This window comes from Takifugu flavidus, chromosome 22, assembly GCF_003711565.1.
Source record: "Takifugu flavidus isolate HTHZ2018 chromosome 22, ASM371156v2, whole genome shotgun sequence".
Taxonomy (NCBI): Eukaryota; Metazoa; Chordata; class Actinopteri; order Tetraodontiformes; family Tetraodontidae; genus Takifugu; species Takifugu flavidus.
The window spans coordinates 5,055,686-5,071,192 of record NC_079541.1 but is presented as its reverse complement, the minus strand read 5'-3'; the positions used below and the strand labels follow the sequence as shown (position 1 = coordinate 5,071,192).

The 15,507-nt window shown below is 48.8% G+C and overlaps 1 protein-coding gene across 5 annotated transcripts in view; it reads right to left on the bottom strand.

The window, feature by feature from the left end:
- The window catches only part of cacna2d1a (calcium channel, voltage-dependent, alpha 2/delta subunit 1a), a 43,327-nt gene that overhangs the window by 5,399 nt on the left and 22,421 nt on the right, over positions 1-15,507 (bottom strand). For 2 of the 5 annotated variants that reach the window (XM_057021938.1, XM_057021939.1), the window contains exons 11-36: positions 15,102-15,260; positions 14,794-14,898; positions 14,630-14,708; positions 14,509-14,558; positions 14,333-14,422; positions 13,918-13,980; positions 13,164-13,256; positions 13,019-13,093; positions 12,756-12,827; positions 12,606-12,677; positions 12,461-12,522; positions 11,855-11,940; positions 8,718-8,778; positions 8,481-8,587; positions 6,475-6,559; positions 6,260-6,322; positions 5,435-5,547; positions 5,274-5,345; positions 4,987-5,054; positions 4,865-4,903; positions 4,706-4,777; positions 3,126-3,278; positions 2,342-2,394; positions 2,152-2,207; positions 946-1,072; positions 311-423 (exon numbers count right to left, since the gene is read on the bottom strand). In XM_057021938.1, coding sequence (XP_056877918.1) covers positions 311-423; positions 946-1,072; positions 2,152-2,207; positions 2,342-2,394; positions 3,126-3,278; positions 4,706-4,777; positions 4,865-4,903; positions 4,987-5,054; positions 5,274-5,345; positions 5,435-5,547; positions 6,260-6,322; positions 6,475-6,559; positions 8,481-8,587; positions 8,718-8,778; positions 11,855-11,940; positions 12,461-12,522; positions 12,606-12,677; positions 12,756-12,827; positions 13,019-13,093; positions 13,164-13,256; positions 13,918-13,980; positions 14,333-14,422; positions 14,509-14,558; positions 14,630-14,708; positions 14,794-14,898; positions 15,102-15,260 — 2,188 coding nt within the window. Of the gene's footprint in view, positions 1-310; positions 556-945; positions 1,073-2,151; positions 2,208-2,341; positions 2,395-3,125; positions 3,279-4,705; positions 4,778-4,864; positions 4,904-4,986; positions 5,055-5,273; positions 5,346-5,434; positions 5,548-6,259; positions 6,323-6,474; positions 6,560-8,480; positions 8,588-8,717; positions 8,779-11,854; positions 11,941-12,460; positions 12,523-12,605; positions 12,678-12,755; positions 12,828-13,018; positions 13,094-13,163; positions 13,257-13,917; positions 13,981-14,332; positions 14,423-14,508; positions 14,559-14,629; positions 14,709-14,793; positions 14,899-15,101; positions 15,261-15,507 lie in introns of those variants that run through there. The other 3 variants (XM_057021940.1, XM_057021941.1, XM_057021942.1) reach the window with 2 other exon arrangements.

Below are 15,507 nucleotides of genomic sequence, written 5' to 3'. Positions count from 1 at the left end.
GGATTTCTGGCGCGTTGTTCAACACATCGGTGACGTGGCGGTCGTGTTCGCCGTGTGGTTGAATGTTTAATTGGCCACAGCTCTGTTTGTTTGTGGGACCATCAAGAGTTTGTTTGTAAGCTTGGTGACAGGCTCGTCTTGTGTCCCATCTGCCGCACAGACGCGGGGAGCGAGGTCCAAAACTTCGCAAGACTTCTAACGTTAGCGCGTGTTGCATTTAATGCAGATTTAATAGCTTTTAGCTGCTATGCTTGTTACTCTTAGCATCTGTTAGCGCAATCAGACGTCTCGGGGTTTGGTGAAAGGATACACTGCTGCTCGTCCTGTATCAGCGGCTTGGAGTCGCAGGACGAACAGGTGAGTTTCGCATCAGAGATGATGAAGACCAGGTTCGTCTTGGGCAGCTTTTCGGCGTGGTACATCCTGGAGGACACACACGGCAGGCAGGGGAGCAGTTGTTGAGTCCAGGAAGGACGGAGGTAACGTTACAGGGACACATGCTCACAGCAGGTACAAGAAGCCGACTGTTTACGCAGGAAGACGTTGATCTTTCTGCTGCAAGGAGACGGAAATAAATCCTCATACCTGAGCAGGTGGCGCAAGCGCGGATCGCTCCGCCGGGCCGCTCTCCTCTCTTAACCCGCGGTGCCACCACACCCCCGAGACCTCTGCTGGATCCACATGCCGCCGGCGAGCAAATGATTTTCTCTGCTGTTTTATGGCGCTCATTAATGAGAAACGTGTGCGCGGCTAATGTGCAGGAACGCAGCGCAGCATGAGGCAGGCACTCCATTAGCCTGCACAAGGGGGCCTTAAAATTACGCACACGCACTCGCCAAAACACGTCAATACGGTGGTCCGCACTACGACTTGACTTTTTTGCGGCATGTGTTTTATTCTCGTCTCCACGCTAGCGCTGAATCTGCGGTTTGCCGCCGTTTTTACCTGGTGCAGTTCTCACAGTCGATGTTGCCCCTGAAGGACGGATGATTGTTCTCAAAGTAGTACTGGGTTTGTTCCGTGATGCAGACTGCTTTTCGCATGGCGTCTGGCACGTTGTCTTCCATCTCAGCTGCAGAAAAAGCGAGACAAGGGCATGAGGCGTGTGCGTCGCGTCTCCCGCGTTAGCAAAACCATTTGCCCACATCTAGCCGTGCTGCTTTTGTGCAACGTTCGCTGTCGTCCTGCCTTTTTGCAAACATAATGCGACCTGACTGCACCTTGAGTTGATCAAAATATCATGAGAGACCTCAGGGGCCAAGTCGCTTTCCAGAAATCAACTGATCATTTCTGTTCCAACGGAGTCGCTGCTCAAGTCGGCGCGCCTTCCTGGTGTTGGGGTCCCACTCTTTGTTCCAAAAATTAGCCGCTGGTTTGAGTCCAGTGCAAAAGTGCCTGATTTCGAAAAACCTTCTTTATATAACGGGTTGCATTTGCGGCTAGCGCTAATGTTGGCGGCCAGGCTAACCGAGGGTCTGGATTAAAATGTGATGCATTCACAGTCATTCATCTTTTGGTGAATAGAACACATTGGATCTGTAGATAAGTGTTCAAGCTGAGAGATACGCTCAAGTCTGAGTCCAAGTTCAAGTCATCACTGTTCAAGTCGGACTCAAATGCACGACCTGTTGCGTGATAGTCGTCAAATCCATGTTGAAATGCAGCTTGAATTCCTATGAAACTCACACTGAAGCCAAAAGTGCAGCGCTTCATACATCAAGACGCACTGTCAACACCTTTTTATCTAAGCTTTGCTAGCTTTGCTAGCTTCATTAGCTCACTCCCCAACCAAAAACCCACGGATGCTTCCCGTGATAGAACCTGGACATAAAACAACTCTGGCTCCTGCTTGGTGTAGCGTGACGCCCTGCGCACACACATTAAATCCTCTGAAGACGAATGAGCGTTCAACAGCTCCTACAACTGTTGCTAACAACATGCTGGTGGCATGTGGCGAGGCTGGTGGAAAAAAAAAAAAAGCCTGGATTAAGAAAACAGTGTGCTGAGTATCTTTTAAGGCTTTGTCAAGTAAATGACAAACGAGCATCCACTCCCGGTCTGTTTTCTCAAGGAGGCCACTCAGGCTGCCCACAGCTCCCCCATTAATATTGCTCAGCCTTATTAGAAAAGCATCGTTCTGTCCCGACTCACCTGCGTCCAGGAAATTAGGGAACGTGATGCTGACCAGCAACTGTTGCAATATTGACCTGCGCAAAGAAACAAACCCCGCGGAGGGAAAATGTGTCGGTCGGGATCATAAATAAAGTGAGCAGCTGTTAATGCATCGGTAAATCAAGGGGGGGGTTTGGAAAATGCCTGGAGGCAAGAAGAGGGAACTCACCAGGTCGCCGCGGTGGCCCACCAGCCTACGTTTAAAATGTCTGCGACGGTGGGCTGAAGGGGGGAAGGAAAAGAGAATTCATATCAGAAGGGAGAAGAGCTGAACATCCTGCGTGTGTTTACAGTGGCTGCACATGGTCCCGTTCTCCTCCTGACCGAAAGGTCCGGCCAGCTCTTATTTTCCCTTTTCTTCAGAGGAAATTAGAAGGCAGTCCTTCTCAACAGATGCAGGCATAAATATGTAAACAAGGAGCCAGTGAGAAAACAAAGCAGCACACGGTTTGTATCAAAGGCCCGACATGCTGCTTTGATTACGGCTAGCATGCGAGGGCCTTGTTTCGGCAGATCCCAGCCGTGTCCTCTCTCTCTCTCCCTCTCTCTCTCTCTTCCCGGTTGATGATGTGTTGAGTCATGGAGGACTCTAACCCAACCGTGGTGGAGGCATCGCCGGCCATCGGCAGCAGCTTTGATCAGGACGCATCTGCACCTTTAATCTCCGCCCGTCGCTCAAGCGTTTCGTACACACTTACGGGAAGCAGCGTGGGTTCAATCGTCCGTCAACGGGCGTCGCGTAAATGCCCACCGGCGTCTACGGGTGAGTGGAGCTTCAGGAGTCAGAACAAGAGATGTTTGCATCACATCAGAGCGGTGACGGAACGCAGCGGCCCCCCCTCCTGCAACACGCCGTTTGTGCTAATCCCGTTACTGTACACGCTGCCTCCCAGGTGCTCGGGTAAATAAAGTGTGTTTGTGTGTGTGTGGTGGGTTCGGCTTATGTAACCCACCACGTAGACGGATCGCAGTCCTGCTGCTGCCTTGCTCCTCTTCTGGGGGTCGCAGAGGGACTGATAGTCGAACGTCTTCTTGGAGGTGAAGAGCGACTCATTGACCAGGTTTCTCATCAGGATGGGGTCGATGGTGCCAAAGAAGCGGCCAATCTGAGAGAAGCAAGAGTCCAAAATATTCACTGACAGACACCTTTTACCCCCTGGAAAAGGACACTGTGATCACATTGATACCACAAGGAAGTCCACCTTTTCTAAACGTCGTTCTTATGTTGTTATTTATGTCTCAGGAACCACAGAATTTGATTTGGGTAACAAGTTTGTCAGAATTCAAGGCCCAAACAGCTGAAGCTTAGCCAACAACTTCATAGGAGGAACCGCTAAAGAAACTCCTAAATAATAATAGTAATAATAAAAAATGTTTTCCTAACTTTTCATTTATGGAGCAATTAAACATTTTATATTATAAACTGTCTCTTTAAAATGTTCGGTGGATTTACACACACGCTCTGTAAATCACCGCCCGGTCAGGATGATGGATTTGAGTATAATCTGATTAACACAGTCCACAAGGCAGCCGTAAATTACGGAGGAGAGGAAGCAGTTTGTCTGGGGATCTCGGAGGTGTGACGCTGCCGAGCGCATGTGGTCGCGTGAGTATCCTCTGCCGTCGCTAACGCTAGTCTGTGTGTCGGACAATTTCCGTAAGGTCGCCGCTAACAAGTCTCCCTCCGCGCATCCGTTGCTCCAACAGCTAACGCGGGTATAAATCTCCTGAACTGAAAACGTGAGCGCTCCTTTCCCTGCGCAATAACACCAATAACGAATTAACAGTCACAGCCCCGCTGGCTGCAGACTCCCAGAGGGTTCCCGGAGAAAGAAAGAAAGAAAAAAGAACCAGGCAGCGAGAGAAAAGACAGAAAAAGTGGGAGAGAAGGCAGGGAGAAACTCCGCTCCTGTCGGAATATGATTGAAGGCGCACAGACTTCTCCAAACAAGGCCCCGGGCCCCTGGGTTTTAGTACTGCTGCCAAACTTCAGAGGGCGACTGATTTATCCAGCGCACACCCAGGCCTGATTAGGAAGGAGCCAAGGACGCATGAAAAAACATTTACTCAGATGACAGCAGGGGCCCTTGCTTAGCATTTAGCAGAGCGAAGTCAGGGGAAAAGCTGTGAAGGTGTCTGTTAAAGTGTGCAAAGATGGGTCAGGTCGCGTTCTGGTTTAGCTGAAGTATGATTTTGTCAAGATAAGCACCATTCAAATGACCATGTGATGTTGCCAAACTATGGCTCGCTTCCCAAATGTGGTACACAAGCGCCAGCCAAATGGTCAAGGACCAGAAACCGTCATTTGTGGTTCGATTTGATTTATTTACCAATGTAAGCATTTTGGGAGCGTGTGAAGCTATAACAGCTATGTAAACTAGCTGTTTGCACCAATTCGCTGGATATAGAGACTTAGGTAGCAAACAGTAGCGACAGGAAGCTATGTAGTCTGTAGTTTGTTGCTACCACCTTGATGAGAGCTGAAAAGCAATAAGACTTTATTTATTTTTAACACTGATTGATTGGTGCCCACCTTACTGAGGTCTTCATCTTTGTTAGACATCACCAGGAAGCCCCCATCATCCAGCAGGACACAGTCTACGTACTAGTATCAGAGAGGGATTGCAGATGTTTGCGTGCTTGTAGCCGTCATTCAGAAATAAGATGATGATACGCAGATAAATCCTCTTACCGGGTGGTTTCTCTGACATCCACAGATCTCATCAATGCACTGGAAAAAGCAACAGAGCAGACGGAAAATAAAACAACCCGTGCTGAGCGCGTGGGTCCTGGAGGGGGGGTGGATCTACTCACGTTCATCCTCTGAGTGGTGTTGATGAAGCTCACCATCCAGGCGCTGATATCCAGCTTCAGCCCGACCACTGGGATCAAGCAAAAGAGCCAGACACGCTAGATCATTTCAGACCTCCGTGTCAACTTTACCCCCTGAACTCGCAAAACTTGGCGGAGGATCACAGGAGCGTGCGCAAATTTGTGTGTGAAGAGTATCTGGGGCTACACGTATGATGCAGGCGTGCGTGTATGTAAGCGGTCGTGTTGATACAATAGGGACAAAAAAATATCTCTTTGCGTGTCCTTACCGGCCGGTTTAAGTATGCTGTCACCAATGTTGACGTTAACCACTCGGCTCACCAGAACCGACTCCTCGCTCGCTGCGAAGAGGAAGAAGAGAAGAGCGTAGAGATGTACCGTTGGCGGGAGAACGAGCATGCATGTGGAAAAAAGGCGAGCGCTCACTCACAGTTCTCCCTGGAGTACGGAGTTGGAGTGAAGATGTACAGGTTGTTGTCCAAGCTTCGCTTGTAGAAACTTGACTCGTAGGTCTCGGCATTTTCCTCCCAGGACAGTCCGGCGCTTCCAAACACATTTGTGAAAAGTGATACTTGTTAGAGGTCTAATCTGTGGCGGACCATCAAAGGTCCAGGTATTCCGTTCCTAATCCAAACATATGTCTGTCCTTGGCATGAATCGGATTGTTGGAGCCATTTGGGACCCACAGCCTGTCCAGAAACATTTGTGATCGACCTTTTCGAGGAGTTTAATCAGCTGAAGCTCCTTAATCTGATCTTTGATCCGTGCCGAACTTTTTGTAAGCCAAGTAGCAATACAATGAGTGGACACGATCCATCTTGAATTATCCTAATAATATCTAAAAGATTCACCCTCAAATATGGAAGTTTTTGCTTCCCAAAGCTTTAAAACCCTGTCTTTGAAACCCAAAGAGTAGTGTTTGGACCACTGCTCTTCTGCCCTAAAAGGAACTGATCGAGGTGGATCAGCCAACTGATTTGGATCCATTTCGACTGCCCCCGCCTCAGAAATACTGGGAAACCTTTGTGGTGCCTCAGTACGATGTGTTCGTAGAGAAACAGGGACTCAGAGGAAACGTCGTAATGGATGACCTCTGGAATTGTTGACAGAGTACGAAGCACTTTGTGGCTGTGCTGCTGCTTTCTCAGCAGACCACATCATTAGTCTTTATCAGATAATCCTCAACACGCTGCTTGTAAATCACCCCCTCATACACACACACACACACACACACACACAGGAGCTTGACAAGTACCTTTTGGGGTAGACCCGAGTGATCCCTCCGTCGGTGGCAACGAATCTGGCCATGACGACATTTCTGTCAAGGAGAGGAGACAAAGCTATAAAACATACTAAATGTGGAATGTTGCTCGTGCCTGGTGGCAAATCTGGAATATTTCTGCTCAGTTTTCCACGTGGACCCTCGTTACAAGACATTGACCATGTGTCGGGTCCAGGCGCCTCACTCACTGGGGCTCATTCTTTTTCCAGATCTTGATCAGTTCTGAGGTGATGCCAGCGTCCAGGAGCATCCGGTTCACCAGTTCCACATTACCTAGACAGCAACACATCACTTGAGGCATGACACATTTTCGCTGAGTACAAATTGCGCACGTGTGGGCCCCTTTGATCAGCTCCACAGGCTCTCGATGTTGTGAGCTGATGTTCTTTTGTAGTTTGAGAAGAACGCGGGGTCAAATGAGGTGTGTCGGATGGAAATAGATCACCAGCAGATAACAGACGGAGGGAAAAAATAGAAGATATAGAGTTGTGAATGTTGTGAATATGTTGAGGGATTAAACAGTTCCCAGAAAACCTGACTTTGTTTGATGGCGTAAATTGTTCTGTGGCGTCACAGAGGCGTTGAAACACCAAAAAAAGGACTAAAAGTTGTCTTATAGTGGTCTTCCTACACATTAACCTGTTAAGAGGTCTTCTTATGAGACCCTTCTGGCACCTTCAGGGGTTCTGGCAGTACTCGAGTCCATTAACATGGAGGCTGGCTGATACTCCCTCCCCACCCTCCAGCACCTTCTCCCACCTTTATGACACACCACACACATCAGAGAAAACAGCTGGTATAACACTTGATCCCCCCCCCACACACACACACACACACACTCCACCTAAAACCTCAGCACACGGTGGTTTTCATTAGCGATCCTTTATTGAAGGCAGCCCAGGAATTCCTAATGTACTTCAACTTCTCCGCCACTGCAGTGGCTCAACCAAGCAAACCGTGTAACAATACTCAAGCCGCCAATAGTCCACACGCCCCCCCACCACCACCCCCTCCTTGAACTCCCTGTGGACTCCATTAAACTAGCAGCTAATAATGGTGAAAGCCAGGTTTCAATTGGATGAAATTTTTTTATAGGATTGTTCATGCTGAATAATTTCAATCTTTTATGCCTTTTATGAACAGTCAAGGACCCTTATTTTTACCGGACGGGCATAAAAGGTTAGTGATGCCTATCGATGAGTCGGCGCATGAAAGATGTTAATGCATTCCTCAGATGGTTGGGGAGAATGTCCGTCGGACCTCGATCCCTGTTTTATTGCTCCACTCGTGCTCCTGGCTTGACGTGTCCTGCTCTTTCTCACAAACACACAGTAATTGGACGGGGTCAAGTGGTGGTGGTCGGGGTGTGGAAGGAATATTGCCGGTGAGCGTGGTGCCGGCGCGAGCACTTTTAAGCTTCACACATGTGCAATCAGGCGTGTGATGGTCGGACCTTTGGAGCAGGCATCACATGGGAGAACAGGGCGCTCCACATCACACGCTGCCCGAACCAAACTGCCCCGACCTGCGTTCCGGGGATTTGATTGACACCCTCTCATTAAAGGGGAACCTCAGTGCCAGTCCAGATGGTCCAGATTCGCTCACATGTATGTATTGTAAAGATTAGCAAGTCTGGTGCAAACGCAGGAGTCCACAGACGAAATTAAATCCAAGTGGGCCACAGAGAGAAGCAGGATGTCAGAGGGGAAAATTCAATCAAGAGGATGGGATTTAGCACAGTTTTTGTACTTTTAATCAAATTAAATCCAACGCTAGCAGATTTGACTCATTATTCTCAGCTTCTGGTGGTGAAAAAAGCGTGAAATTGAAGCAATTGTCTGTAATCCCCAAGTTCCTCAGGATACACCAGTTGCAGAACCGCTGTGGCAATTGGAGCGACTCCACAGCCACTGAACCCACTTTAAAAGCATATTTTTATAATAAAAAGCATAAAAACAGCAAATTTTGAAAATGACATAGCCCATTCTCATTGTAAAGGTAGAAAAATCGTGGAAAACAGGTAAAAAAACAAACAAACTAGGAAATTATCAGAATGATTCGGACCAAAACAGCTCTGCAGCTGACACCAGGCCAGTGAACGCATCATTGTTGCCCAGAAAGACAAAACTTATGTGACCTAAATACGTAAGTTTCCAGTTGGCATATGGCGTGATGCTAGTCTGAATATACTCACATGACGGGTGGTTTGGCGTCTCATTATCGATGTATTTGTTGAATTCTATAAGGAACTCCGTGTTGTTCTGGTTCTTTTCGGGCGGCTTCAGGTCCTTACAGTACATCCTGACAGACAGAGATAATTCTTTCCATACTTCATCATATTCATCAAGTTAAACGGAAAGAAAAGATGTCTTTTGAAAAGATGAAAAAAGAGAGGAGGAGGGAGCCATGCCAAACAACAAAGCTGTCTTACCTCGGCGCGATGAACGTATAGCCGTATTCATCAAACTTATCTGCCAACAGGCTCTCAGAAACTGGCAGAGGGAACAGAGTGTTAGGAGTTTTCCTTGTTCCGCAGGTCAGCGCGGGGTCAAAGTCAATCTGAAGTCATCATTGTATGCAGATGACATGTTGCTTCATCGTTGAAATGTTGAATATTTAACAGGATGCTGCAGAGTTCACCTGGAGCAGCGTAGCCAGGATGAGGGCTTGGTGGGAAAATTAAAGCTCCCAAAAGCCAAAGTTAGGCTGAGAATACACTAAATACTTTACAAATTTAGATGGAAGTGAAGAAATAAAAATACTTGCCATTTTTCCCTGGAGTGGAAAAATTCCCAGCAGAGTGAGTGAGTGAAGGAGAGTCATCCCCCAGGGAGGAAAAGACGAGAGGGAAGAGAGAGGGGGGAGAAAAGAGGGTAAAACCACAGGGGTCAAAGGGGACACAATATTTTATTCACAGAGCCAGTCCTGAATAAAAATATTGGATTTCCCGAAAAAAAGAACGTTTTTCGGCCTTTGTGGACGGAAGGTATGCTCAGATGCTTTTAATGTGGTGATTTAGGTGGGACGGGCGGATGGGGGGGGGTCCTATTAGCATTTCTGATGCGATACCGTCAATCGGCAGCGCTGCATTTGCACTACAGAGTCCAGACAAGCCTGCCGAACTTTCCCTGTGAAGCGTTCCAAAGCACCTCCACCATCAGGGAGACTTCTCATGACCACAATGGCTACTCTCTGCCCTCCTCGCTGCTTCTGATTGGGAAATAATTGCACCCATGTGCGTTTTTTTTTCTTTTTCGGATATCCGATCACTAATCCAACAAAGCATCTCGTAATGATGGATAGCGGGGAAATTTGGGGGAGCGACCGCTGCTTATGTTTTCAACACTTTGGCGTGCCATTTTGATGCTATTTCTCACAGCTTCCACCGACCGAAACGGTAAAATATCAGAAGGCCTCCGTCAGTCTTACGCCAAAAAGTGAAAAATAGGTGTGGGAATCGACATTAATACTCGGCCTCGAGGTTCCAGTTTTGGGATTCAGACGCAAACAAGAGCAAAGTGATGACAAAGCGCAGAGAAAGGGGAGAAACGTGGGGCTTAGAGGGTTCCTGCCTTTCATTAGGGTTTATTTAACAAGCTCGTGAGTCAGAACAAGAGAAAAAGCTCCCACTTGTGTTTTGGGTGCGCTCTCGTTTATGGCTTCACCTTTAAGTAATGCAAACATCCTGTCCTTCCCGCTGCAGTAGGTCTGTTCCAAAACCACATCTGACAGCCGTCAGAACAGGTGGGGGGTTAAACGCAAGCACGCTCACGCAGCATCTGCGATGCGCCGCGTGGGCGTACGACGCACGCAAAGTGGCGCTCCCGGGAGCTGCCACGGGCTCGAGCCAGCGCGGCACGATTGTCTTCATTAATCAGAGGTGAATAAATGAGACGGGGATAAAGAATGCGACCGAATCTAAGCAGAACTCTCTGAGCAGCGTCCTGGGCTGTTGGGAACGTCACACTGAAATCGTCCCGGTCAGATTTGCTCATTTTATTTGCTTTGATGTGAAAAGGGGCCTCATTTGCCACCTCCTGGAGGTGTTCTTAAGCTTAAAACGCAGGTCAGATTTCTAATCATGCTGGTAAACCGCAGAATTGCGCACACCTGCGTGCTCAGTCTGATGATTGCCAATCGCCGTGGAAATTGAAAGCACATGCTGGCATCTACCATAGATGACTGCTGGTCAGGGATCATCCAAAACTGGTTGAAAACAAAAAAGGACTAAGGAGAGGAACGCTTATATTCGATTTGCCGAGAAAGAGGGTGCGATCACACATTCAGGGAAGGTTCCATCTGGGCAGAGTCTCAATGTGCCTCAAATGTGCAGAATATTACACCGTTAGCATCAAAACCCCTGGATGAGACCTGAGAATGTTAAAAAGTGCACAAGGTTCATCAAAAACCCGAATCCTGACGAAATACTTTGCAGACGATCCACTGGTTTATTCTTGTATTTAACTTAAACATCCCAGTGTAAGGCTAACAAATCCATGTCTGTCAGTAGCTTCCCTGCAGATTTTCTCTCTTTCTTTAATTAAGAATCTAGTGTTCAAGCTACTTATTATAACTACGTAAAGTTGCGGTTCAAATTGCGAGCCTGCTGCTTCAGCGAGAGGCTGGTGGAGTAAAGGGAAAAGAGGATACTTGCCCAGAAACGCTGAGGGTGTAAAGGTGGAAGGGTCCAACACACCGGGAAGAGAGGAGGAAAAGAGGAGGAAAGAGGGAAGAGGGGGGAAAAGTGAAGACAAAAAAAAGAAACCAACAGGGTTACACAATATTTTATTCAAGAGGAAATTGAATAAGAATATTGCAGAGAAAATTACAGCTGAGGTAAAATAACGCTTGCTGAATGTGTTCTGACATGTTTAGCATGTGGGAACAAGGTTTGAGTTGTTGTTATGGCAACAGTGGGAAGAAGGCACTGGGAATTTAATGCAAGGCAATAAAACATCCTTGAAAACGACAAAAAAATCATCCTAACAGGTAAAGATTGGTTTCATGCGCCATGTCAGATTAAACAATGTAGTCGTCAACTGAACTTTCCCTGTTGTGCTTTTAGAAGGCTTCCCCGTCTCAGTGCTGTCAGAACAACCTCCTCTGTGCTGGACGCTCTCAGATAAAACAAAGACAGTTCAGGGTAACATTGAAAACATTTCTCCTTATAAAGGCGCCATCAGCCCTGTTCCTCCTGTGCTAACTTCAGTCCCTCAGGAACCCTTCTGAGGCCCAAAGCAAAGCTCAGCAGCCCCATCAAACACCTTCCTCAAACACTGTAAAACACACTGATTTTATGTCTTACAGGTGGACGCTTGTGTCTAGCAGGGGGTTCTACTCCGATGGTCTGAAGCATACTACCAAAGTGGCTAATTATGCTAATGTAGAGCAGTTAGATGCACTGTTTGGGCTTGATTTAAAGACCTCAAGCACATCTTTTAAGGACTGGACACTGAACCTTCATAGCTCTAACATGCAGGGATACACATTGCATGGTGTCAGATGTAGCCAAGACTAGCTTAGCAACATTTCTCTTCTGCTGAATGTGCAAAGGCTGGTGATTTAGACGGCACTTACATTTCGCCTGGGTGATGGTGTCGCCGATTTTGGCCTTGATGTAATTCTTACTGTACTGGGGAAGGACGAGGGCCAGGCTGAGGAGACACACACACACACGGTGAAATCCAAAACTAACAGCGTGTCTACACGGAACAGTTTATTTGTCTCGGTTTTTCCCCAGCATGCATTTTTCTAAACCCTCGTTTTGACGAAGAGCGGGACGAGTCACCGCATGCACCCTCCACATGCAAAACTCGACATCTTCCTCCTCAACGAGGTTTGCCTCATTGCATCAAAGACAAAACCTGTCAGCAGGTCCTGCTTAGCGTTTCTTAGCAGAAGCTAACGTTTCCCAATAGGACACGCATGAGCTGCGAACGCTAGCTTCACCCAGAAGACTGTATATTTGTGTCTGGTCTTTGTCCTAAACTTCACACCACAGTCCAACTTCAGCCGTGGTGAGAACAAAACAGTGTTTCATGCAATTACCACAAACATTCTGCAAACACAAGACCTCGGCGTCTGGAGTTGCTCGAACTCTGCAAAGAGATTCGTGGCACAGGATGCGTGTGGTTGCTTGTGGGTCGATAAGGCGAGCCCTCGGTACGGCGTTACCTGTAATCGGTCCCCTTCACCGGTGCAAACGTGTACGTCCTCTGGCCTAAATCGATGTAGCGCTTTAGGGGCAACAGTTGGGTCAGTGTTATACTTTCTCAACGACGTCACGGAGCCCTAAAATACCCGTCCAGTATGTAATTACCTCATCCTGCGATTTCACGAGGGTGGATATGGAGTAATTCCCCGTCAACCCGTCGATCATCTTTCTCCTTATCTGTGGAGGTGTGAAAGCATTATATTTGTGAAATGTTGATATTCCAATCCGGCGACGCCTGAAGGCCAGGTTTCGAACCTCAACTTTGACGGCGTTCTCCAGCTCTGCGTCCAGGAAGTCGAGCGTTACGGGTTCGTTAAATTTAGCGGTCTGCAGAGAAGCCCAACAATTCATTAACTACACCTCAAAGATTTAAGGCTCATCGCCAGCAACAGGCTCAATCTGATGCTAAACTGGAACAGATCACGCACAATAGTTAGCTTAAAGTATCTCGAGCTAAAGGTGGGGCCCAGGTGTCATTCTGGGATATCTGCATCATATATCTGCTCTCCTGGCCTTACCATCGGCTGGAGGTTGGGGTGCAGCAGCACGTATCCGTTGGGGTCCATGGCGAAGTAGTAGCCGTTTGGTCCAAACTGCAGCAGAGCAGCGAGGGAGTGTGAATTTGACACGAGACGTGTGAACTGTCTGTGTCTGGACTCTTACGGTGAAGTGCGGCGTCAGCCTCTTGATGTCTTCCAGGGACACGTCTACGGCCATAACCCCCAGGATGAGCTGGTTCTGGTACTTGGGAGCTTTCTGAAAGGGAAGTGCTTGTGAGTCCTGCTCCTGGACGGGTCCAGTTCCTCTGCGAGAGCTGACTGAACTCGGGAATTGGGGCCTGATAGGACTCTGGAAATCTTTACGTGCCGCCATGAGTCACTGACGAGGCATTTCCACCCATCGTTTTGGGCCACAGCGGAGGTGGCCCAGAGTCCTCGGAGGGAGACATGCAAACTCATCTTGAAGCACTTAAGCTACCGGATCATTTGCGTCTCGGCACCGCAGGTTTGATCCCTTTTTGATATTCGCTTTTACGACGTCTCGGATCGTCTTCCCGCCGAGGCACGTGGGAGAGTTCCGAGGAGCCTCGGCAGCAGCGAGGGATGAAAGGGGGCGGGGGCGGGGGTGGGGGGTGGGAGCGGGGAAGGATAAAAGCAGAGGAAGGGCCGATAATTGAGAAATTTACGTTGCATGTTTATTTCCCCGGTCTGGTAAACATTACGGCGTCTCACGAAAACCGCGGATTTGAATTCTCCGAAGGGGTCAAAGTCTCAAGCTGACAGTAAATTTAACCGCCGAGGAGACGGATGCAAGAGAGGGGAAAACAATGAGGGAATCAGGAAAGAATCTGGGAATATTCATGTATAGAATGCGCAACGATAAGGCCGGTGGGGGGGGGAGAGGGGGGGTTGCTTACCTTGGTGCCTGTGTTTGTCTTGTTGAAGACGGGCAGCGTTCCAGTGATCACCAGGCCCAGTTGCTGGAAAAGGCGCAGGAAAAGCAGAGGTTGGTGGGATAACTCTAGAGGACGTATATTCCTCCGCAGCCGCGGGAGCCGGCGGCGTCTTATCGGCGGGCGGATGACAGCATCCAAACCCTTTGGCTGCCGTCTTATCTAGAGCGCGGCCTGAAAGTGGATCTTGACAGAATCACGCGCACAGATGAAGAAAACAGCCTGATGGATGCTGCGAGATCTGTTGTTCCGCAAACAGGAGTTGAAGCGGAGGACAAACAGCGAAGGCTTATCTGGGATCCTACAGCTGACGCAAAGCAGATTCCTCCCTCCCAGCACAAAATGTCACCCATTTCTCACACCAGGCACCCCGACGTACCAGCGCGTCCAGGTAGACGTTGGTCCACTGAACCTTCTTGGCCTTCCTGTGGTCCTTCACCATGGGGCGGCCCAAAACGTCCAGGTACTCCTGCAGGGGGGGAGGAAAAGACCAACACTTGCATGTCCACCAGCCCACCACAAGAGGGCAGCATAGGCAAGCTGCTGTGAGCGTACCTGGGTGTTGATCCTGATGGCGCCAATGGAAGGGATCTCGTAGTAATACCCTGAGGGGAACACGCAAGTCCATGACCACAGATGTTTGGAGTCAGCTGCACAACCTCAGGTGTGCTGGTACCTTTGTTGTTGCAGGCCATCCACTGGATCGGCCCTTTGTCGTAGTTGTGCTTGCCCACGGAGAAGGTGAAGATCCGCACCTGCCGGGACGGGAGAGAGCAGAGGAAAAGATCAGACCAGGCTGAAACCCCCTCGCTGTCTCCAGCGGTAGATTTACGGCCTCACCGCCTGATTGGGGTTGTATCTCTTGAAGATCTCCTCTGCTTTCTCCTCTCCGCCGTCGGTGAAGAGCATGATGATCTTATTACAGTTGGCCCTTGATACATTCATCTGTGTGTGTGCGGGGGGAGGGAGATAAACATGTGGCGGAGGTGAGCACAGGCGGCGCAGTGACCAGGAATGGCCACAAGAGGTCGACACAGACACACTGCTGGGATGGAGGGCGTCCTCCTGCATGTTCTCCATTAGGTTCTTAATTGAGTGGAAGCAATCAGCAAATAAGTGCAAATCGGATCAGCCTGCGACTGGATCACCTGCGCGAGCTGCTCGAAGGCCAGCTCGAAGCCGCCTTTGTAGTTGGTGGTGCCCTTGGCGGTGATGTTCTGCACCGCTTTCTTCAGCATCCTCTTGTTGCGCACGTTGGCCTGCACCAGATTCTCGAAACAGGAGGCGTACATGGCCTTGTCGTTGAACTGGAGGGGGGAGAGGGAAGGAGGGATGACGGGAGGCGGAGGGAAGGCACCTGCACATATTTTAGCTCAAATATGTGGCCTTTTTTGGGGGGCGAGGTTCCTGAGACATACATGGACTTCAAGCTCTCCAAGAAAGACTCTCATTTTAAGATTAAAAACAAACTTAAATGACACTTCTTGGCTTTGCTCATGTATGAAAATGTATTTAATCAAATCTGCACAGACCGGTGGGAGCTGCAGGGGCGGA